The sequence below is a fragment of the Homalodisca vitripennis genome, unplaced genomic scaffold (genome assembly GCF_021130785.1).
Source record: "Homalodisca vitripennis isolate AUS2020 unplaced genomic scaffold, UT_GWSS_2.1 ScUCBcl_105;HRSCAF=1159, whole genome shotgun sequence".
Lineage (NCBI taxonomy): Eukaryota > Metazoa > Arthropoda > Insecta > Hemiptera > Cicadellidae > Homalodisca > Homalodisca vitripennis.
The window spans coordinates 25,762-52,341 of record NW_025776228.1 but is presented as its reverse complement, the minus strand read 5'-3'; the positions used below and the strand labels follow the sequence as shown (position 1 = coordinate 52,341).

Here is a 26,580-nt window from a genome sequence, read left to right as displayed (position 1 = left end):
CCAGTTGCAGTCTTCAGAATCACATCATCGTCTTCTGCTCTTATAAAAACTTAGATAAAATCCTCCTTTATAGATCGGAATAGTAACATTTTCAAAAAATCCTAATCCAAAATGAGATAAATTTCCAGCTGCTTCAAAAAACACCAAATTTAAAATCTGATTCAAAGCCATTAGAAGTTTGAGAAATAACATCACTTTTTGAATACGAAATAGTTCCTTTAATTGTGCTTAATTGGCCACAGTTTTCGACTTCTTCTATCAATTTATTGTGTTTTCTTACTTCAATCTTAGAAAATAAAAACGGTATAAAATTATCGATTAATCTAACATTATCAGTTCCAAGATATGCTTGACCATCTTGTTTTGTTAAAGTTCCAGAAATATAAAACTGGAAGTTAGACGAGCAAAAGTTATCTCCAAAATCAATATTAAACTCAGTTCTTTTATTTGGTTCATTCAAATGTTGTTTACTACTTGGATAGAAATTTTTAAACTCCGCCCTTTCAATATCACTAGCATATTTTCTGTAGTCCGCCATTTAATAAGAGAAAATTTAGAAATTTTAAACATCATGTATAAGAAAGATATAATTTTTTCATCGATCTAATGTACGTTTTTATAAGAAAAGATATAAATTTTAGTAAAATAATTAAAAAGATTAGAGTCATTTTTAATGATCTACTTCGTCATATTCGGGATTCTCTTCCTTAAATTTTGCGATCTCGGTCACATATTTCAATAAAATTTGCACAGGATAGTAACCGCTATCTATAATATTGTTCCAATCAACTGTATCTTTATTTTCATCCAAAAATTTTATACTCAAGTGTTGATAGAGACAAAGAACAGACATATGATCTTTTAATTGATAATGTATATTTTCTTGAATGAGCTCTGGGGACAGATTTTGATATTTAGCAATGTTATACCAATTCTATTTGTTTACGTATAATCTCATCATATCTTCGGATAATTCATATTTTTGAGAAATATCATCCCAATGTTCTTTTTTCAAATCTCTTTCGTGTTGCATTATAAAAAGATCGAAAGCACTGTAATGTCCCGCCATCTCTATTTATTAAGAAAAGATTTCAAGTTTTTATAAATTGGCTCTTTTTAGCGTTACATTCAGCACATTTTCCAGAAACTCTTTTAACTCCATTGATGTTTGCATAGTATTTTTATATCATTTGTTGCAGTTTTTTCTTTACATCTCACACAGTATATGAGCGCCATTTATATAAGGAAATTTTATCATGCATAAAACCCTACGCGAATACCTATTTCAGTAAGATCTTCCTCGAACTTATTAATTTTTTCTTCTAATTTTTGAAATTTGACAGCATAAGAATCATTGTATTCAACAAATTTATGACCAATATTCTCAAAAGTTTTCGTAGCATCTAAACTAAACTTATCAAAAGACTCTTTCTTTAAATCTAGTAAGTTTTTCATTAATTTCACCAACATCGTCTACTGATCTTTTACTTCTTTCATCAAGTTTTTCATAGACTTCTGTTGTAAAATCTTTAACATGCTGTTTATGATTCTCATAATTTTGTTTTAGTTCATTAAACATTTTAATAGGATCTTCTAATTGAATCATTACAACAACATCAAATGGATTAATTCCTTTACTAACACTGCTAATTCTTTTTCCTTTAAAATCTAAGGCATTTTTAACATTCGGATCATGTAAATCAACAATATCGATGTTTTCTGATAATTTTAGAGGTTTTAAAATTTGTTCTTTAACAACAACATCATGTTTGTCAATACCAGGTCGAACACCGACAATTCTTTTTTTATTAGCCAAACTAACATAATTCTTTTCAAATTTGATCGCTTCAGTAATTTTATCAGCTTTTTCGATATGAGACATTAAATTGGTAAATATTTTTTTTGCACCATCTTCAAATTCTTTTTTCAATGTTTTTATTTTATCAGCAACTTCATTTGAACTCATGAAATTTGCAAGTTTGTTATCATATTCTGCTTTAAAATCTTCAATCTCGACAGCAAACATATCTGAATCTGGAAGGTTTTGTAATAAATTTTCTAACTTGTTATCAAACTCATTTCTCAAACTATCAAAATTCAAACTATTATCTACATTTTGAATAATTTCTGTTTTAATTTGTGTTCCAAATACGTCAAAAATATTTTGTGAATCCATATTTATTAAGTAATAATTTGTTAACAACTTCTTTAAAATCTTTACCATCACTCAGTTCATTCAACACAAAAACACATAAATGACCACAAATTGGGGGATCTTTATAGTCTTGAATCTGAGAATCATTGTAGTAGACGCTTGATTTTATCAAATATTTAATCAATTCTATAGGTGGTTTGTCCTCAATTCTTCCATACGAATCAAAATAACATGCATTCTTATCATTTTTATAATAACAAATCCAATGCGTTCCACTTCCCATAATCGAATCTAAATTCACAATTCCACATTCAAATTTCTTAACTTTTTCAGGTAATGTATCTCTCATGAAGATTCCTCTAAAATGTTTAATATTTTTGCAGATTTCTTCCAATTCCCCGAATGTTATAGGTTTAAATTTTTTTTTCAATGTTTGATTTCACGTAATTCAAAGTTTTTTCATCTAATCCAGATCCTGTAACATCTTCCAACTCTTTATCTAACCAATTTAAAATGTTTCGAACAATAGGAATCACATCCTTTTTAACGATTGGAGCAGCTTTACGAACATAAGGAACAACATTTTTAACAACTGGAATATTTTCTCCAAAATCTAATAAAATCTTTCAAAAGTCCACCATTTTTAAGTTCTTTCAACTGATTATAAGAAAATTCTATTCTGGTTCCTTTATTGTTTTTCTTATGTTTTTCGAGTTTATTGTATTGTCTATTTGTTAAAAATATCTTATCTTCGCCATTTTTTAGTTGATCTATTTTAAATTGAATACTAACGGGTATTTTCTTCTTAAAAGCGGATTTTATTTTTTCTTTCTGATTTTTTGCTGAAATTTACATTCACCTCCATTTATATAGTTAAAATTTCAAGTTCTCTTCGATTCCCATTCCTAGTTTTCTCTTCAAAAACATTGCTCCAGCTGTTGGAAGCGCAACAAATCTTTCACCTAAACTAGCATCTTTTGATAAAAATCTATCCATTGCTTTATCTTGCAAAACTTTATCTGCTATATGTCTGGAATTTGTGTCTCTATGTTTTGCATAAAAAATATCGTGTTCCATAGCAGCTTGATCTAATTTATTTATACCAGGATCTCCTCTTTTTAGTCTTTTTTCGAGTTTTGTGCCAGGCCCCAGATACTGATAAGTTGGTACGTGTAATTCAAAAGGTAAATTGTTGATAAAATCATTCAAAAGTCCACTACCCTCAATCATAGATGAACTTATTGCCGGCAAAATTCGTTTTAAATATTTAATTCCATCAGGTTTTTCAATCATTTCGTCAAGTTTGTTCGAAATAAAATCTTTAATTGCTTTCTTTTCATTCAAAAAATTGTTATTTCCAGCCTTCTCTTGAGCATAAATATAATTAATAATTCCATCGAGTTTTGTCAAATCGTCGATATATCTGTATTCAATCTTATTATCACTGTATTTTCTCACACCTGATCCTTCGATTCTTTTTTCCCAAATTGGTTTAATTAAGTTAATATATTTTTTTACCTCTACTTGACTTAGGCTTCTTAGTAGATGGATCATTATTTTTGTAAATTGAGTCAGATTCCCATAAAATTTCTGTATACTTTTTCAAATCTTCTTCAGAATATAAATTATCTTTTGGAGCGTCATAGTCTGTTAATAATCTCCATAAACCTTGAGTTCCTTCATATGTTTTTTCATTAATAATGATATCATTATGTTCAAAATTAACGTGTAAATTTCCAATCATAAAACTTCTCTTTTTTCTGTCCCAATACAAACCAAATTTATCATCCTTTGCTCTAGGAAGAAATTTTTTACCAATTTCACCAATTATTATATCCGTTGTTCCAGGACTTATTGGTTCAACTATGGTAGAGTCTTCAATGATTCGAGGTCTAAATGGTGTTGAAGATGGTAATTTTGGCAATTCAAACTCTTCAGATTCTGGAATTGAAATATCGGCAAATTGTCGTACAACTGGAACCAAATTCATCAAATTTTGATTATCACTTAAAACATTTTCAATTTTGCCCTCAACGTTTTTTATTGCAGAAGTTACAGGTTGATTGATTTTTTGAATAAATTCTTGTTCTTTTTCATCAATTCGAATCTGTTCTTTAAATTCTTTGATTAATTTCTTTTCGATTTGATCAAGTTTTTTCGCTTCTTCAGAAGTTACGTTCACCATTTAATTAGAAAAATTTTGAAACGTGAACGTGGAACGTAAAAAGTGAACACGAAACGTAAAACATGAACGTGAAACACGAACGTGAAACGTAAACACGAACGTAAAACATGAACGTGAAACGTAAACACGAACGTGAAACACGAACGTGAAACGTAAACACGAACGTAAAACATGAACGTGAAACGTAAACACGAACGTGAAACGTAAACAGGAACGTAAAACATGAACGTGAAACGTAAACACGAACGTGAAACATGAACGTGAACGTGGAACGTGAACAGATTTACCGTTTTTCTGTTATTTTCATAATGTAAATAAAAAGTAAAGATAATGTAAAAAAAATTACAACAAAGATTCAAAAATATTGAGCAGCATTTATATTAGAAAATTTATTCAAATATTTACCATTTTTAGGCTTCAAAGTTAGATTAATAGTTAAAAATCCATAGTCTTCTTTCCAAATTTTATCACACAATTCATTAAAGTGGTTAAAACTCATATCAGATCCCACATAATTGTTGTAAATCTTTCTCGAATAGTGATCGTCTTGCTTAAAAAACACACAACATATTCAAATTATTTCTAATAACTTGTTTATCAACCTTTGAAAAGCATTGGGAAAGATAGATACAAGATATGTTTTTGTGACGAGACATTACGAAATATTCCTTAATAACGTCCTGATTTTCCAAAATACAATCATCAAAAACGATTAACGAATTGGGTTTACATTCGCTTAACGGAACTATGTCCTCAGAAGCATTATAAAAATGTGATATTTCTTTGCTTAAGTTCTTCTCAATATTTTTGAATCTTTGTTGTAATTTTTTGTATGCGTCTTGTTCTAAAGATTTACTAAAAACATACAAATTGGAATAAGGAATCAACCTATTGTAGATAAAATTCAATAATAAAGTTGTTTTTCCACATCCACTTGAACCAACAATTAACAATCTGATTGGTTGATCTTTCTTATTTTCTTCAAACGTTTGAAGTTTTATCTGATCTTTTTGCTTTAAAAATTTCTCCATTTAAATAGCGAAAATGAAGCTGTTCAAGTTGACTTCAGAAAGCTCTCAATTATTTTTAAACTTGGAACATCCTATACACTTAGAGGAAGAATCAAATTATTTTATCGGTTTAAGCGGTGTTTATTCTGACAATTTTGTAATAAATATTAGTGAAAGTTCTCCTTATTGTATAGGATTTAGTGAGAAGAACATAACAAAATATTATGGTTTAAACAAAGGATATTATACTTTCGATCAAATAAAAAATTCCCTTAAAAATTATCTGAAAACATTCAAACAATCAGATAAATCTTTAAACTTTGACGAAAACAAGTTTGAAATGCAAAAAAATTATCTCTCTAATAAAATTCAAATAAAATCACCAGTAAGAATAATGTTTTCAGCAATTATTGTAGATTTATTAGGGTTTGTTCAAGAAACTATTGAGCCAAATCAGGTATATTTAGGAAATAAAACGCCAAAATTTAGACCGTTTGATGTAATTGAAGTACATTGTAATCTCGTTGAACCTAGTTTTGAAAATCATACCGAACATTTACACAAAGAATCTGAAATTTTGTACACTTTTTTTCCAAATGTTGCTTATGGATCAAAAATTAGTGAAAAACCGAATGAAATTGATTATATTCCAATTAGAAAAAATATTAAAAGAATTCAAAAAATCGTTCTAACTATACAAGACTCTGAGGGAAATTTATTAAATAATGAGAGTAAAACAACAATATATTTAAGATTGAAAAAGGAATAAAATGGACCTCAAAATATAAGAAAAGATTCGATAATATACATTTTCAAGGGGGCGTCGAATCGACGCTACGTTAAAATATTCAAAAATACGCTGTTTTCATCGATGAATCTGGGCTTTATTCTCTAAATAAAAATTACTAGTTAAATTTCTTTTCTATCTAAATGGAGTCAGTTGTAGACCTACTCAATAATCAACTTAGATTTGAAAACAAACATATCTTTACAATTGTGGATTATAATAATGAATTTTGGTTTAAAGCAAAAGATATTGCAGAAATTCTAGAATATGAAAATACGAAACACGCAGTTAGAGAGCATGTTGATAATGATGATAAATTATCATATTCTGAAATAAATAAGGTGGATCATTCGATTGCCCTACCTTCTAACTTTCAAAAAAATACTATTTTCATCAATGAATCAGGACTTTATTCTTTAATTTTGAGATCACATAAAAAAGAGGCAAAAATCTTCAAAACTTGGGTTACAAAAGAAGTTTTGCCCTCTATTAGAAAACTTGGTGAGTACAAACTTGAAAACAAGATTAAATATTTAGAGGATGAAGTAAAACACTTGCAAATTAAAGATGAAATCAAAACGGAAATAATCGTAAAACAAAGTGTAAAAATTGACTTAATGAAACCAGACCTTGTTTGTAAAAATTTTGATAAGAAAAAACACCATGTTTTTGTATTAATTAAAAAGAATCACATGTGGGAATATCCTTATTACGTTATCAGAGCTCAAAAGAGAGAAATACCGAAAAGATTGAAAGAACTTGAAATTGATTACCCAGAAATGGAAATTTTATTAAGACATGGAGATCCAAATAGTATAAATCTCTACAACCAAATGAAAGAATCTTTGAATATTTTATACAACGGAAATCATTTTACTACAAATATGGCAGAATCTCGACTGATTTATAGAATAACTACATTACACGATGAAAATGTTTCTAAATTTTACTAAACATTCGAATTATGATATTTTGTTTGTAAATGTCTTTTAAGACTATAGAATTGTTGAATTTCCCTTCCGCATACGCAATGAACTGGTCTAGCAAAGATTTTTTTAGCACAATCTTTACAATATGCTTGTTTGTTGTCTTTACTGTAATGGAGATTATAAAATTCTGAAATATTCTTACCTTTTTTACACCGTGTGCATTCTTTCTCTTCTAAAGTTAATTTTTCCATTTTATTAAATAATTCTTTTCTATATTTCTTATTACAATCCTTACAATAATAGTATAATCCATCTTTTCTAGTCTTATCTTGAGAAAACTTCGACAAATCTTTAAATTCTTGACACTTTATACATTTCTTTTGAGCCTCCATTTATATACAAAAAATTATAGCTTTGACTTTCTCAATTCATATTCGTAAAAACTTCCACTTATTTCTTCATTATTTAAATCTTTTATACTATAAGTTACAGGATCTGTGTTATTAATTTGATAAATCACAAAGATTTCTCTTGACCAATTGTTCTTATATTTGTTCGAAAATGTTGTTTTTTTACTAACAATTCTTACATGATCATTGACTTTAAATTTAGTTTTCGTGTGAATTTCTGGTGGAACATACTTGAAAACGGTCTCTAATAACTCCTTTTCTGCATCTTTATCTACGACTTTGGGCTTCATTTTGATTGTGCTGTGAACTGTATCGTTATAATTGTTTACGATTTTTTGAAGAATATCGATCCATTTAAAGTTTTTATTAATCTCAAAATTACTTTCATTCTCTCATTTTGAGTTCTGTTATATCTCTCTACAATACTTGATTTCTCTTCGTTTTCAGTATGATAAATCTTGATGTCGTATTTTCTCAAAACATCATTAAATTCTTTATTTTTAAACTCTAAACCCTTATCTGTATGAAGTAGGTTTGGAGGTTTGTGATTGATCCTTATGGCATCTTTTACTATATCTTCGAAAGCTTTTGAAACATCCTTGCCGTTTTTTCTTTTGATAGCTCTTGACCAAAGCATATTTTGAGAAAAGTATCAATAACATTTAACATATACTTAAATCCATCATTTTGATCTGAATAATTAGACATTATAACTAAATCTGCTGCCCATAAATCGTCAATTCCTAAAGTTATAATTTTTCTCTTTTTAAAGTTTTTTCGTACTGGTGCATGAATTTCTCTAGCTTCAATCTCGATTTCTTCCTTATTCTTAAATTCTTTCTTTACTTGTTTTTTCATAAGGATTCTTTATAAATTTACTCTTATTTGTCTTACATTTTGAACATTTTGCTGCAATTCTATACAATCCGTTTTGAGTTTGAAAACCAATCTTAGAATCTATATTTTTCGTTTTCTTTTTACACTTGTGACAGTGAATTAAATCATATTCCATTTATATATCAAAGTTTCCAACTTTGTTTAACTCTTCTAAAATATCTGTTTTAATTTCGCCTTTATATCCATACGGTACTGTATCGATCTTATTTTCTAGGACAATTCTCTTATCATCTTTAGCGTTCAGTGCCAGCTTGTTTATGGTAACTGTGTACAACTCATGTTTGTAGCTTTTGATTACTGTCATCTCTCTAAATTCTTCTTTATCTTCGAACAAACATTTCTTCAAGTTTTCGATATTTATTGTTTTATTTACAACGCTTCTCTTAATCCCTTGGCATCTTACTGGATTTTTGTCTAGATATTTGTACGAGTACATTTTCGATCTCAATCCACAAAATTCTTCTAAAACTTCGCTATTTAACTCATCTTTAAATTTCCCTATTACCTTCTTATTTTTAGTAGTGAAACATTCGTGATCTTTTGGATAATCACTTGTATCAAAGTCCTCTATATTTTCTTTAATAATTTTAAAAGGATCTCGTTTCAATTCTAGGAAATAACTGTCTGTATCCATGTAACACAGATTCAAATCTGGGTCAAACTTCTTTAATTTATCGTAATAAAACTCATACATTAACAATTTTGATAGGTCAAGAACTGAAAAATCCTATGTAGATCGGTTTGTTAAATTTAACCTTTTGTTTGAACATGTGACTCGCTATACAGTTGTCGTCAAAGATATTAAAGCATTTGAAATTTGTTTTCTTAGCTTGTTTCATTGAAAATTCTTCATTTCCTAGTTTGATATCACATCTATTTCGCACATTTTCCATAGATTTTCCAAAAACTGAGTTGTTCATCAGCTTGTAAAAATCTTTCTCAAAGTCCACTTGTAGCTTTGGTTCTCATGTTTGTGTTAAAATCATTGTACTTTTTCATAAAAGGCTTCTGATCAAATGCAATAACTCTATTCACATGTTTCAAAATCATACCTTGTTCCAGATAGAATTTCAAATTTCTTGAATGAACAACGTATTCAGTTTTATCCAGTAAAGTTGTGCAAAGTTTGTTTTTATAATGTTCGGGAGCAAGAGGTAAATCCTTGTGATGTTCATGTAAATTTGTTGGATATCCTAGATCAACTTCGAGAATATAGCCATAATCTTCGTCCGCCAGTGAGTTCCAAAATTGTTTCTTGCCACTCTTCTTTTGTATATGTTTTAGGATTCATCCACTTGATATCACCATATGGTAAATTTTGCATAAGACCGTAACCATAAAGGTTGTTTGCATCGACGTACAACAGATAGTTTTCAGGTTTTGTCTTATCGAAATCTTTCAAATATTTGTTATTTGCTTTAACATATCGCTTAATACATTGAGAAATACCTCCACGAATGCCTTTTTCAATCATCAAATACATATTATAATCACTAATCAATTGTAATTCTATTTTCGTTAATTTTAACATAGCATCCCATGCGAGGCTTGGAGCTGTTAGATAATGTGCTGGATCAAGTTTATAGCAATTTAAGCAAATATTTCTGAAATTTTCAAATATATCAGCAAGCAATAAAACATCTTGGATATTGTACAAATCAGAGTAATTTCCAAGATTTTTCTCTTTTAATTTGTTCCAAACGCTCAAGTAGTGTTGATAATCTTTCTCAGATATGCTCTCGTCTGTCAATAGTGAATAGAAATCTTGAATTTTCAGCTGTTCTGTGTAATCAAGTTTTTCATATACTATCGATAAATTCGTAAGGAAATATGCCTTTTCCAGATAGAATTTTAAAGATTTCTTCTTCGTCATTTGGTTGTCTTTCTAGAATTGCGTTCAATATTCGTCCATCTTGTATAAAATGATTTGTATGTTTGAAGTCGTCTTTCTTTAGATTTTTCGCTAATTTTTCAATAGATGATGCCATAAATCTGAACGTATCTACGAATGAAAACTTGATGAACTTTCTTGGTTTATCATCTTCAAACTCATACCCATATCCTGAATTTACTGAATAATTTATATATTTTTCATCTGTGTTTGCGATCAAATCAACATTTCCATATTGTTTAGCCAATTCTTTTATGTAAAAATGAGTATCGTAGTTACTCATATTGTGACAGAAAACTGGAATATTTTGAGGAAATTTGAGATTCAAGTTACAAGATAAATGAGCTGAACCTCTAAATTTACCTGTTAAATGACAATGATCTCGTACTTTTTTTCTTGTTTGATTATCAAAACCCTCACATTCACAAATATGACAAAGACTGGAATTTTGGTACGCTAATTCTTCTTCTTCGGTCAATTTCATAGGTTTTTTGTTCTTAGAATTATATTTTGTAGCTATGTATTTTGATATTTTATTGAGCTCTTCAAACAATTGTGTAGGAACATTAGGCAAATCGTCTTCATTTTTTGCTCTATAACATATAGGTTTGTACATGCGATTTGTCACATTCGACACTAAATATAGAGTAAAACCATAAGGAATATGCTTCTGAATCTTGGTTGTAGTCGATTTTTGCGGATTGTTTTTGCATGTGGGAATCTTCTCTAATATGCTTTCAAAATTCATATAAATAACGTAAGGATGAGAAAATTTCTTTTGATAATTAGTAAATGTTGTTGTTTGACCTGGAAACGGCATAATTGGCTTACAAACTTCATGTTGTTTGCAAATTTCTAAATGATCTGTTAAATCTCCAGATTTGTAGAAATGGCTTAAACATCTTCTACAAAGAAATTTCCTTTCTTTATGCTTGGATAACTGAGAACTCACGAGTTTATTTAAATCGGTTATCAACACATAATGAGATTTGTCTTCTTGTTTAACATACAATAAATCGATTTCTAACTCGGCATCATATTTTTCAGAAATTTGTAACGGAACAATGTTGAGTTTTTCGTCATAAGTATAGACATTGATAGACATTTTAGGATACTTATACTTGGAATTGTAACTTCGTTTTTCAAATGATTGTATATCTTTTAAGGACATTGGATACTCGAAACCTGAAAATATCTCGTCATTTACAAATTTTTCATATTGTTTTGATCTTTCGCAGTCTCTTTCAGGTTTTTCAATAGCGCATCGGATAGAATAAATAAAGCAATAGTCATCTTTATTTTTGATATTTATACAAGCTTTTTTATCTTTGATTTTCTTTGGTAAATCGATATATGATCCTGCGTTCATCATTTCGTGTTTATTAATGCTCAAAACTAGTTGTTTGCATCTTTTAAATGTCCATCCTGAACCCCTATTTGGATGATTTGTCTGTTCTCGATGTGATAATTTATTAAATTGTTTAGAAATAAAGTCGTTTACGTCAAATATTTCGTCTGCTTTTATAGTAAAATACATTGGGCAAGTTTGTGGTTCACCGTTTACTAAAGTTCGTTCGTATTCACATTCTAAAGAGAGATAGCCCTTCATATTTTTAAACATTTTCTTGAAATTTTTTTTTCGATTAAAACTTTTAATTTCTGGCCTCATAATTGATAGATATTTGTAAATTGACATGGAATTGTCGTTCAAGTTTGTTAAAATGTATTGCTTGAAAAGACCGTGTATTGAGGATAAAACTTCTACATCAATGATATTTTCGGATTTTACTTTAAGAGTTTTATCAATTTCTTCGATCATTTCAGACTTAGTTTTATCGTTTGTTTCAATGGACAATTTTTCAGCGATTGATTGAATTTTTTCATTATTAAATAGATTGAGATCTTTTTTATCTTCCTTAAAGCTTTTCTTTAATTCACGCAATTTTTCTATATCGTACATCTTTTCATGATCGGCAATTTGATTTTCTTTAGCCCAATTCCTCAAATAATTTAGTTCTTTCTCGTAAATTTCTTTGTTTTTTGGCATGGACTTTGGAGCCATAATGTCGATCATAGTTTTTTCTTAAAATTTCTTTTTTGCAGAACGGACATGATATTTTTTCACACTCCATTTATATAGAAAAAAATTTGTGTGTGTTTTCACTATTTAGTGAAATATTTTTATTAAGGAAGGATTATCAACTTTTGAGCTTAGGGTTGGCGGTGGTTTGAGATAATTCAGTAGATTTTCAGGATTTTTCAAAAAAACTCTAATACTAGTGTGTAGGGACCTTAAAAAACCTTGATTATCTACTGAATTATCTCAAATTATTGCCAACTTTAAGCTTAAAAGTTGATAATTTTTCCTTAATAAAAAGATATTTTACTAAATAGTGAAACTTGACACACTCAAATTTTTTCTTATGTAAATGGAGCTACTAAAGGAATTAAATGAAGTTGGTGAGCTAAGATTTAAAGAATATAAAAAGTTGAATGAATTAGAAGAAAATAAGAAATACAAAATTTTGAATTTGGAGAAAATGAAAGATAAATTCGGGTTTACAATAATTGCCGAGTTGGAAGATTATAAAGTACACTTACCAAACAGATTTTTGACTGTTTTGGATGAAAAAAAGATTAAAAGAATTGAATAAACATGATAAATTACACTTGGTTGTTACTGGAAAGAAGACTATTAAAGATAAAGACTGTGTTACTATCAATTTTGTAGAGTAGAAGATTTTTCGTTTATTCGTAGCAGACATTTCAAATAGATTGATTTGACTGCTCAAGAAAGTAGAAGCAAACAGCTATAGATTCGGTAATTTTTCATTCGTGATTTACTGTTTGATTTTACAGATTCGTTTATTGTCCTTTAAAACAGTATTTTCCCTTGATTTTCTGTTGGCTCCGAAAGTGCGCTAGGAACCCCATATTCATATCTACTTATATATATATATATATATATATATATATATATATATATATATAAACTTTGATCAAGCTATTATAGGATTAGTTATGTCGTAACTGTTAGTCAGAAGGATAACTGTTAAATTCAAATATGAGGGTAACTGCTACTAAATATGTATATTCCGATTAAGTGAAACATAACGCAGCTAGTTTCTTGTTTTCTATTCTAAAATTCAGTTAAAAATTTTATCATTATATTGAATTCTCTTTGACGTTTTAATAATAAGAAAAAAGTTATTTCGTTTAAAAACTTAAAGATATTTATAAAAGTGAAAGAAAGACGAAAGCGAATGACAGGCTATAATTTATGAAAAACTTAATACATTAGTGTAATGTATTACGTATTTTACTATGTAAATGAATTACCCAACAACAATCATGTAAAATTATATATATTTACGTGCTGATCAATAATAGAGGTCAATTTACTAAATGTCTTCAAATAACTTCTGATTTATTCTATTTTAATTATTCAGATTGAACGAAACAAATGTTCCGACATTCTTATATGAGCCTTGTTACCTAAAGGACGTCAGTGTCGTAGTTCCCTACACCATGGAATATCTTCCAAAGGACATGTACTGGTTATGCCAAACATTTGGGGGTTTACCATTGAAAAGTACTCCAGAGACTAAAAGTATCAAACAACTAACATTTTCCCTGACAGGATTCTTATGGTGTTTAACTTTAGTCCTGATACAAGAAGTACTCTCATCCTTTATCCTTTACTTTACCATCACGGAAAGAAATTTTGACCTTAACAGAAATAAAACAATTAAGTTCACAGTAACTCTGGACGTGTTGTCTCTGCAAATAGTGGCGGCTGTCACTTTCTTAAGTTGCACCTGTAAGTATCCAATGTTTGTCGGGGTCTTCAACACCTTGGAGCGAGTGAACTGTAATCTTCAGTGCAAGAGAGAAGAGGTCCGGGTCCGAGGAAAGTCAATCTTGCTGTTGACTGTCACAACTTTGTTGTTCATTATCAGCTTTGCATATATCGCAATGAATGATGTAAAAGTGTTTTTGTTAATCAGCTATGTCAGCATGCTACTGTTGGACTGGACCCAACTTACCGTTATCCTTCATTTCACACATGTGGCTCAAAATATTTGCAATGGGTTATAGAATGGTTAGTGTCAAGATGAAAGAGGAGATTGCCTGCAACATAATTGAACGAACGGGGATGAACCGTGGTCAGTCTAATGTTGAAATTACTCATGGAACACGTAAGTAAACCAGGTTTCTGTTTTAAAATTTAAATAATTTAGTTATTACCCATAAAACCGAAAAAAGAGAAAAGGGTCATAAGATAAATATGTTGCAAGAATGTTGGCTAAGTTTAACACACCAAAACAAAGTTACACGAGGCATTGTGTCAGAATATACTTGGATTTTATAGGTCTTTATTTTGGACACCTTAAGTTCATATTATTGTTGGATGTTTTTGTTTCATAGCAAATACAATTCGGCATATCTATATTCCGAACTAAACCTCGTTAAAATGAAAAATATTTCAAACCTTGTCATTTTTAAGGTTATTAAGATTAGTAAAGTAAATGATACAATTCTGAGTCACACCTTAAAATCAGGCGCTCTGGTGCATGGATATTTGACTCTTTAACGATTATCGTGGCTTACGACGTAGTTATTAAATTAATAAAAGCACCAAAATACTCCCCTACAAAACTCTGAATTGAAAAACTTAAACAGGAACATTTGCATTTGCATTTAATCTGACATGTTCAATCATCAATTGATCATTACCTTCCCACTTGTCTTACAAGATTCGATTAACAAATTAATTAAGTGAGTTTAAAGCTTGAAATAAACTGGAAAAAATTAGTAAATAAAATAAAAGTTTAAATTCTGAAAAATGTAGAGGCTTGTTAGGATTAATGCCGACTCACAGACATGGTTTTCCTTGTCTGAAACAAGCAGCAGTACGCCTAATACGTCGCTTCCTCCATCGGTGCTTCCTTGCGGTCGACTCAGTATCCTTGGATGGATGAGCAAGAATCAGATCATCTTGTAGTTGTATCGAATGACAATAACACATGTGGGTGGTGACTTCTGAGGTCGTAGTAATAAATACTCGAATTGCAAAGTTTACTTATAAGTTCAATTTAATTAATGAAACTTACAAGCACCACTTTTAGTTAGTAAATTAAATCTATGCCTTGCCACGTTGCTGCTAATTAGATTACAGGAAATAACAATGTATATCTGATAGGTGGGCCTAAAATATCCAATGTTCTATTCAATTATGCTCACGATATTTTACTTTATAAAAACTTTAAGATTTTACTTCCCTTCGCAATATGTAGACTCACAACACGGGCGTCGGCGTCTTGGCACGAGACATTGAAGCTGTAGTCTAAGAAGGCTTATTTCTAGTCGGTAATTACTAGAAGAGGAATAGAAGTTATGAAAGTGGTAGCCATCTACTAAAATAATACGTGAGCTCACCTAAAACAAATTCCCAACGGTATTAGCCATTTTATGAGACAAAAAACGTATCACGACAACGTGCTCGTCAGAAGGACGACGCCACAACTTGTATCCATTTCAATCAAGCAAATAAAAGATCTTCAAGGGTAAGTTACTTTACTATTTACAACTTTACTTTACATTACATTCACTTTTATATGTTTGTCATCAAAGGGCTAATTTTTAATAATACGAAAATATAAATTTTACTTACGGACATAGCGCGCGAGGTGAAATCGGTCACGTAGTTGGGCTGTTACGAAGGGTTACAATAAAATTTTCATAAGCGTGCCAATTAGGTAGTTAGTCCGTCGATAATTTAGTTCCGGAACATTGGATAAAAATAATATTAAATTGTACTGGCTAACTAGGTTGTGAAATGTTGCATTATATAAAATGGAACTAACTAACGGTACATAGTCACCTTAGAAACTAAGCTCAACGTTAAGCTTCTACAGCAATTATTATTTAAAGATACTGTCATGTGGTAATACTGAGCTAAATAATTGCATGCTACTGGGAGTTAAATATTACAGCCTTGTCTATAATGCCAGAAGCTATTAAAATGTATTATTTTATCTGATAGCAGATATCACTAATTTATTGACATATTCGTTTAATAATTTACGATTAAGCATGTTGATTATACTGAAAGTGCATCGTTACAGTTTTATCGTTTTATGATTTAGGCACAACACTGTCCAAAATCGAGAAACTGAAGTCTCTGATGAACACCTACTGGATGCTGTGTGGACGCCGTACACCAGGCTAATGACTTCTACTGCGATCAGCTGATGGCCGTCATGTTCTCCTTATTTGTCCACGTCACTATCAAGGCTTACTTCTTCTTCTTGTTCCTCAGAGCTGGTGAGGTTTTTCGCTATGATTTCAGAGGCAGCCTGGGTTCTGGTTTACATCTGCTATGCGGTTCTACTAGTAAACTCAGGCACAAAAGTTACTAACTCGGTAAATACTACTTTTATAAAATAGTAATTCATCAATATATTACTAAGTATGGTATACGTTAACTTATTGAGTAAACAAACTAATTGTTTGTCCCGTAATAATTTTACTGTGGAAAATAGAGAAAAGCAAATAGCACGTCTAATTGGTCACGTATTTTGTTTTATAATGAGGAAAACTGACCCAAGATTGTGAGTTACAGTTGGGAGATGGAATTTACGAATTTGGGTTTTCATGATTTTTCTGTTTTCTACCTATCTATTTTCTGTTAGGAAATTCCCAAGAAACAATGAGCTACGGTAACCATTAAAAGAACTAGTACGATGTGGATTATATACTTTATTAGAATCATCTCGTATTCTTATGTCATGCAATATCATACTCCATGGCGCTTTACCGTCAGTACCAGAACCAAATGGCTTGTTAGAAAGGTTTCACTAAATTTTAAATATTAATTTTACCAGTATATTAATAAATATCTCGATTTATACTTTGTGTGATTATTAAGTCAATAGGACATAAAAACTATGTTTATAGAAACAGCTGAATTGAAACAATTAGGGAGAGAAAGTTAATTGGTTTTCCCTTCATTAGCTACTTCTAAAGAAAATCAATTGCACTGGATGAAATATATGTCTGTTTTAATATAAAAGTTACATTTTTGTATAACTAAATGATCTTGCAATTAATATGTAATGTATTATTCTTACAGTATAACATTTCATGAGCATGAAACATTTATTGAATTCCTTACAATTACCAAATCTTTGACTTTGTTTCAGGCTGACGAAATGAGGCTGGTGATTTGTCAGTCGGTAAACAAAGATCTGAAACCAAGCTTAAGGAAACAGGTGAAAATTGTTAAAATAATTGAGAAAAAAGGAATTTACTAACTAATTATTTATAACAGGAACATATATTATTAACTTTTCTAATCCTAATGATGTGATTTGAATTTCCAGCTGGAAGTGTTTCTGCTGCAGTTAATTCATCACAACACAAAATTTTCCGCTCGCGGGTTTTTCCAGATCCACAACGAGACCCTCACAACGGTAACTTGTTTCTCCTTTTTAAAGATAATAAATCTTTCTTTATAAAGTTACTTCATATACTTTAAATACACTTTACTGTATATACAATTAATTAATAATTAATGAATTATTGTCATGGAAATTAATATATTTATACTACCAAAACTAATATTCATTTGCAATTAAGTAAGAAGAAATGAGAAATTAACTGGGCAACATCGGACATTAAGAAAGTAATTTTTGTTTTAAGCCAGATGTCTGTTCGTTAGGTATTTTATATAGTTCAATAAAATATTGCTACGCTAAATATATGAATATTATGCATGAATGTAAATTTAAAACTTTTTGCGACAAATTTGTACTAAATTTTTATTGTATAACATTCATCCTTTGTGTAAAACATAATTTAATCATAAGGGTAATCTTATTTACCACTTCATTGCTTATACAAATTAAAGTAATTTTATAAGAGATTTTTCTTAAATGTGAAGAGGTTACTAAGTCAGAGTATGCGCATTGTTAATCTCAATAAAAAGCAACACATCTCATTTAAACTAACCAATCACTATTACTAAATCCAAAACAGTTCTCATTAGTTATTGAAAAGAAACGAAAATTTACAGGAAAACTCTATTTACATCCACAAAACTATAACCCCCTACTCTAACTAACAGCAGAAATGGTTATTACTCCGAATCCTTATCTTAACACCAACAGATAGACATCCGACAGATTTGTCATTGGATTCCTTACTCAAGCTCTTACTGAAATCTTAACTGTTTATGGGTTATATAAATATTCCTTGATACACCATAGTGTAGTAACTCGGAAAGATTAGAGCTTCACTGAGATCGGTTACAGACCATTCTGCCGATGGTTTAAAAAAAGGGGGGTCATCGTAGATATTTATCTGGTTAGGTAAATGTGCCATGAAAGATTTATTAGTTAATGAGAGAGATCCAAGCGTAACTGATGATTTTGTCCCAAATTACGGTATTTGTTCTGTCTGTACAGATGGCTGGAGCGGTGACAACTTACCTGGTGATACTGATCCAGTTCCAGACAGAGCGACAAACTACCTAGACTAGGGAAACGGTTTTCTGGTATTAAGCTTTGTACAAGATGTTACACAGAGTCACTTATATTACATATTCTACTATCAAGAAGTTGTAATTTCTTTCTCAAGTATTTCACTTGTAGAGCCGCACAACATTCAGTATAGCGAACTGCATATTACTACTATAACTAGTACACCACAATTATAAAACTGTAATAGTACATATTAGAATTTAACTGTACGTTAGGTATAAAGATATAAAACCAACTGTAAAAATAAAAATAAAATAACTGTACCTCAATATCTATATAAATAAGTGTTTGTATTTATTCGAAAACAGAGTGTGGTGCTTTTTACTACACGTCTTATAATGTTGACACTAACCTTATAGTTTGCTCAGATTTGAGTTGCTGAGTCGTAAAATTTAGATTTTAATGAACGCTTGATTTTAATGTACTTGATCAGCTGTTGCTTTGTACAGCAGCTTCATACAATTTTAATTCGTTGTATTGTTTTGCAGTTGTTGTATTTACTAAACTATATTGTATTTACTATATATGTTGTAAATATTTATTGTTTGTAGTTATGTGTAATAAAGGCCACTCTCATTTTGTAAAAGTAGATCAGAATGTATTAAGCATTTTATATAAATAATACATTTGTTTACTTCTGCGCCCAAAAATGTTTTAGCTATCTGTGAACATCATCTATCAATCTCGAGTGACTATTTATCTTGCAAATAATAAAAGTTTGAAATTAAAATGTTATTAAAGCTGACGCAAATAAAACATACTCCATTTGGTATTCTTTCCTTACTACATTTTAATCTCAACAAATACATCAATGGTTGCTTGCAAAATATACAGTGGAATTGGAAGACACAGTGAATCAGACTAGAGCAAAATGTTTAGGCATGTGCCTTAATGCGGGTTAATTTCACTTTGTACAATAGTACAAATGTACGAGTACGCAACAAAGTTATTTATACCATTTTTTTTGTTCCTGCTAAGGTTTCCTACAAGGTAATGTAAAATGTGTAGGTAACTAAAACTCAGCCTATTTTCATGGAGTGATATGCACCACCACTGAACGATGTGAAAATAATTGAAGGCACTTCATCAATTTGAGAGGGGACTAAACATTCAAAAATATGTCTGGTGATTTGATAAGACACTTAATTAAAACTGTAGTTATTAAAATGTATAGCATTATTGTGCCCTTAATATAGAATTACTAGTCAGTGTTGCTCACAAACATGAGGAACGGTTTAGTTGTGGTATAAAGGGTCACTTTTCTTTTATTTTTGCTGAAAAGAGCAGTAAATGCACTAATCACACAGGTGTGGAAGAGTCTTCAGGACTAATATCAGTTGTTCCACAATATTTGTCTAACTATGAGAATGAGAACCAGTGGTGATCAAGCAATCGAATTTATCCATCAAAACATTTTCATCTCCCCCTATATATTATGTGCACATTATCTAAGTTACTAGAAAATATGTTACAAAAAGACAAATATTATCGTTATAAATAGATAGCATTATTGTATTGAAAATCAAATTATACTATACCACTAACGTACTACAAGCGGAATGGTGGAAATGCACGTAGAATAAACAAATCGAAAGAGTTAAATAGATTAAGATTTCATGTATTCAATATTTTTTTGTAAACATTTATCTCGGTGATTACTGATAATTGTATTTATTAAACTAGTTCAACAATGTCCAGTATTATTTAAGAATTCCAAGTTGTATTTTAGGTTGCAATAAAACTTTGGGGATTTGCAAGTTTAATTAGCAAATAAAGTTTAAGAAAGGAATTGTTTGCTACCCACAACCAATCAGGCGTCTGTGAATTCAGCAAGGAGTAGTTGTCAAAGTTTCTGAAAGTCAATAAGATTCGTCTGGTTGTTTCTGCTTAGAAATTTGATTTTACGAAAAGTCGTTCCAACTTTATAAATTGAACAGTGCATTTTAAAACCTGTCACTAGGTCTATTTTTACTCACCAGTGAATTAAAACTATTGTTCTAACAGGATAAACCTAAATACTGGTGGTTCGTAGAATCAAAATATATGAAATGAATATTAGAATTGCGTTGGACTTTCTGCACAGCCATTACTAACTTTCATACCTAATTTAAATACCCGTATAAATTTTATAATATTTGATTTCATTTTATCTATTTAGATAATAAGAAAAAGTTATTTCATTTAAAACTTAAAGATATTGATAAAAGTGAAAGAAAGAAAGGCTATAATTTATGAAAAAACGTAATACATTAGTGTAATGGATTACTTATTTGACTATGTAAATGAAATACTCAACAACAATCACGTAAAGTATATTTACGTGCTGATCAATAATAGAGGTCAATTTACTAAATGTCTTCAAATAAACTCTGATTTAATTTATGTTTGTTATTCAGATTAAACTAAACAAACGCCCTAGTATGCCATTCTTGTATGAACCTTGTTATCTAAAGGACGTCAGTGTCTAAGTTCCCTACACCATGGAATATCTTCCAAAGGACATGCACTGGTTATGCCAAAACATTTGGGGGTTTTACCATTGAAAAGTACTCCAGAGACTAAAAGTATCAAACAACTAACATTTTCCCAGGCAGGATTCTTATGGTGTTTAACTTTAGTCCTGATACAAGAAGTGCTCTCATCCTTCATCCTTTACTTTACCATCACGGAAGGAAAGTTCGACATTAACAAAAATAAAACAATTAAGTTCTCAGTAACTCTGGACGTGGTGTCTCTGCAAATAGTGGCGGCTGTTACTTTCTTAAGTTGCACCTGTAAGTATCCAATGTTTGTCGGGATCTTCAACATCTTGGAGCAATTGAACTGTGATCTTCAGTGCAAGAGAGAAGAGGTCCGGGTCCGAGGAAAGTTAATCTTGTTCTTGACTGTCACAACTTTGTTGTTCATTATCAGCTTTGCATATATCGCAGTGAATAATGTAAAAGTGATTGTATTAATCTGCTATGTCAGCATGCTATTGTTGGATTGGACCGAACTTACTGTTATCCTTAATTTCACTCATGTGGCTCAAAATATTGCAATGGGTTTTGGAATGGTTAGTGTCAGGATGAAAGAGGAGATTGCCTGCAACATAATTGAACGAATGGGGATGAACCGTGGTCAATCTAATGTTGAAATTACTCATGGAACACGTAAGTAAACCAGGTTCTGTTTTAAAATTTAAATAATTTAGTTATTACCCATAAAACCGAAAAAGAGAAAAGGGTCATAAGATAAATATGTTGCAAGAATGTTGGCTAAGTTTAACACACCAAAACAAAGTTACACGAGGCATTGTGTCAGAATATACTTGGATGTTATAGGTCTTTATTTTTGACACCTTAAGTTCATATTGTTGTTGGACGTTTTTTGTTTTATAGCAAATACAATTCGGCATATCTATATTCCGAACTAAACCTCACGAAAAATATTTCGAACCTTGTCATTTTAAGGTTATTAAGATTAGTAGAGTAAATGATACAATTCTGTGTCACACCTTAAAATCAGGCACTCTGGTGCATGGATATTTGACTCTTTAACGATTATCGCGGCTTACGACGTAGTTATTAAAATTAAATAAAATCACCAAAATACTCCCCTACAAAACTCTGAATTGAAAAACTTAAACAGGAACATTTGCATTTGCATTTAATCTGACATGTTCAATCATCAATTGATCATTACCTTCCCACTTGTCTTTCAAGATTCAATTAACAAATTAGTTAAGTGAGTTTAAAGCTTGAAATAAACTGGAAGAAATTAGTAAATAAAATAAAAGTTTAAATCCGGTGAAATATAGAGGCTTGTTAGGATTAATGCCAAATCACGGACATGGTTTTCCTCCTGTGAAACAAGCAGCAGTACGCCTAATACATCGCTTCCTCCATCGGGGCTCCCTTACGGTCAATTCCGTGTCCTTGGATGGATGAGCAAGAATCAGATCATCTTGTAGTTGTACCGAATGACAATAACACATGGGGATGGTGACTTCTGAGGTCGGAGTAATAAATACTCGACTTGCAAAGTTTACTTACAAGTTCAATTTAATTAGTGAAACTTACAAGCACCACTTTTAGTTGGTAAAATTAAATGTATGCCTTGCCACGTTGCTGCCAATTAGAGTACAAGAACTAAAAATGTATATCTGATAGGTGGGCCTAAAATATCCAATGTTCTATTCAATTATGCCTACAATATTTTACTTTATAAAAACTTTAAGATTTTACTTCCCATCGCAATATGTAGACTCACAACCCGTGCGTCGGCGTCTGGGCACGAGACATTGAAGCTGTAGTCTAAGAAGGGTTATTTCTAGTCGGTAATTACTAGAAGAGGAATAGAATATATGAAAATGGTAGCCATCTACTCAAATAATACGTGAGCTCGCCTAAAACAAATTCGCGACGGTATTAGCCATTTAATGAGGCAAAAAACTTATCACGACAACATGCTCGTCAGAAGGACGCGCCACAACTTGTATCCATTTCAATCAAGCAAATAAAAGATCTTACTTTACTATTTACAACTGTACTTTACGTTACATTCATTTTTATATGTTTGGCATAAAAGGGCTAATTTAATAATACGAAAATATAAACTTTACTTACGGACATAGCGCGCGAGGTGAAATCGGTCACGTAGTTGGGCTGCTACGAAGGGTTACAATAAAATATTCATACGCGTGCCAATTAGGTAGTTAGTCCGTCGATAATTTAGTTCCGGAATATTGGATAAAAATAATATTAAGTTGTACTGGCTAACTAGGTTATGAAATGTTGCATTATATAAAATGGAACTAACTAACGGTACATATTCACTTAGAAACTAAGCTCTACGTTAAGCTTCTACAGCAATTATTATTTAAAGATACTGTCATGTGGTAATACTGAGCTAAATAATTGCATGCTACTGGGAGTTAAATATTACAGCCTTGTCTATAATGCCAGAAGCTATTAAAATGTATTTTATCTGATAGCAGATATCACTAATTTATTGACATATTCGTTTAATAATTTACGATTAAGCATGTTGATTATACTGAAAGTGCATCGTTACAGTTTTATCGTTTTATGATTTAGGCACAACACTGTCCAACATCGAGAAACTGAAGTCTCTGATGAACAATTACTGGATGCTGTGTGGCGCCGTACACCAGGCTAATGTCTTCTACTGCGATCAGCTGATGGCCGTTATGTTCTCCTTATTTGTCCACGTCACTATCAAGGCTTACTTTTTCTTCTTGTTTATCAGAGCTGGTGAGGTGTTCGCTATGATTTCAGAGGCAGCCTGGGTCTTAGTTTACGTCTGCTATGCGGTTCTACTAGTAAACTCAGGCACAAACGTTACTAACTCGGTAAATACTACCTTTATAAAATAGTAATTCATCAATATATTACTAAGTATGGTATACGTTAACTTATTGAGTAACAAACTAATTGTTTATCCCGTAATAATTTTACTGTGGAAAATAGAGAAAAGCAAAAAGCACGTCTAATTGGTCACGTATTTTGTTTTATAATGAGGAAAACTGACCCAAGATTGTGAGTTACAGTTGGGAGATGGAAGTTAGGAGTCTGGGTTTTCATGATTTTTCTGTTTTCTACCTATCTATTTTCTGTTAGGAAATTCCCAAGAAACAATGAGCTACGGTAACCATTAAAAGAACTAGTACGATGTGGATTATATACTTTATTAGAATCATCTCGTATTCTTATGTCATGCAATATCATACTCCATTGCGCTTTACCGTCAGTACCAGAACCAAATGGCTTGTTAGAAAGGTTTTACTAAATTTTCAATATTACTTTTACCAGTATATTAATAAATATCTCGATTTATACTTTGTGTGATTATTAAGTCAATAGGACATAAAAACTTATAGTATAGAAACAGCTGACTTGAAACAATTAGGGAGAGAAAGTTAATGGGGTTTCCCTTCGTTAGCTACTTATAAAGAAAATCAATTGCACTGGATGAAATATATGTCTGTTTTAATATAATAGTTACATTTTTGTATGGCTAAATGATCTTGCAATATATACGTAATGTATTATCCTTACAGTATAACATTTCATGAGCATGAAACATTTATTGAATTCCTTACAATTACCAAATCTTTGACTTTGTTTCAGGCTGACGAAATGAGGCTGGTGATTTGTCAGTCGGTAAACAAAGATCTGAAACCAAGCTTAAGGAAACAGGTGAAAATTGTTAAAATAATTGAGAAAAAAGGAATTTACTAACTAATTATTTATAACAGGAACATATATTATTAACTTTTCTAATCCTAATGATGTGATTTGAATTTCCAGCTGGAAGTGTTTCTGCTGCAGTTAATTCATCACAACACAAAATTTTCCGCTCGCGGGTTTTTCCAGATCCACAACGAGACCCTCACAACGGTAACTTGTTTCTCCTTTTTAAAGATAATAAATCTTTCTTTATAAAGTTACTTCATATACTTTAAATACACTTTACTGTATATACAATTAATTAATAATTAATGAATTATTGTCATGGAAATTAATATATTTATACTACCAAAACTAATATTCATTTGCAATTAAGTAAGAAGAAATGAGAAATTAACTGGGCAACATCGGACATTAAGAAAGTAATTTTTGTTTTAAGCCAGATGTCTGTTCGTTAGGTATTTTATATAGTTCAATAAAATATTGCTACGCTAAATAATATGAATATTATGCATGAATGTAAATTTACAATTTTTTGCGACAAATTTGTACAAAATTTTTATTGTACAACATTCATCCTTTGTGTAAAACATAATTTAATCATAAGGGTAATCTTATTTACCACTTCATTGCTTATACAAATTAAAGTAATTTTATAAGAGATTTTTCTTAAATGTGAAGAGGTTACTAAGTCAGAGTAAGCGCATTGTTAATCTCAATAAAAAGTAACACATCTCATTTAAACTAACCAATCACTATTATTAAATCCAAAACAGTTCTCATTAGTTATTGAAAAGAAACGAAAATTTACAGGAAAAACTCTATTTACATCCACAAACTATAACCCCCTACTCTAACTAACAGCAGAAATGGTTATTACTCCGAATCCTTATCTTAACATCAACAGATAGACATCCGACAGATTTGTCATTGGATTCCTTACTCAAGCTCTTACTGAAATCTTAACTGTTTATGGATTACATCAATATTCCTTGATACACCATAGGGTAGTAACTCGGAAAGATTAGAGCTTCACTGAGATCGGTTACAGACCATTCTGCCGATGGTTTAAAAAAAGGGGGGTCATCGTAGATATTTATCTGGTTAGGTAAATGTGCCATGAAAGATTTAATAGTTAATGAGAGAGATCCAAGCGTAACTGATGATTTTGTCCCAAATTACGGTATTTGTTCTGTCTGTACAGATGGCTGGAGCGGTGACAACTTACCTGGTGATACTGATCCAGTTCCAGACAGAGCGACAAACTACCTAGACTAGGGAAACGGTTTTCTGGTATTAAGCTTTGTACAAGATGTTACACAGAGTCACTTATATTACATATTCTACTATCAAGAAGTTTAATTTGTTTCTCAAGTATTTCACTTGTAGAGCCGCACAACATTCAGTATAGCGACTGCATATTACTACTATAACTAGTACACCACAATTATAAAACTGTAATAGTACATATTAGAATTTAAATGTACGTTAGGTATGAAGATATAAAACCAACTGTAAAAATAAAAATAAAATAACTGTACCTCAATATCTATATAAATAAGTGTTTGTATTTATTAGAAAA

The 26,580-nt window shown here is 30.6% G+C and overlaps 1 protein-coding gene across 1 annotated transcript; it reads left to right on the top strand.

Annotated features, from left to right (window-relative positions):
* The first annotated feature begins 21,874 nt into the window (after window positions 1-21,874).
* Window positions 21,875-26,271, top strand: LOC124370347 (putative gustatory receptor 28b). The gene is made up of 5 exons (XM_046828638.1): window positions 21,875-21,959; window positions 23,865-24,160; window positions 24,939-25,007; window positions 25,119-25,208; window positions 26,203-26,271. Exons 1-5 carry the CDS (start codon window positions 21,875-21,877, stop codon window positions 26,269-26,271), a joined length of 609 nt encoding a protein of 202 aa, XP_046684594.1.
* The last annotated feature ends 309 nt before the right edge of the window (window positions 26,272-26,580 follow it).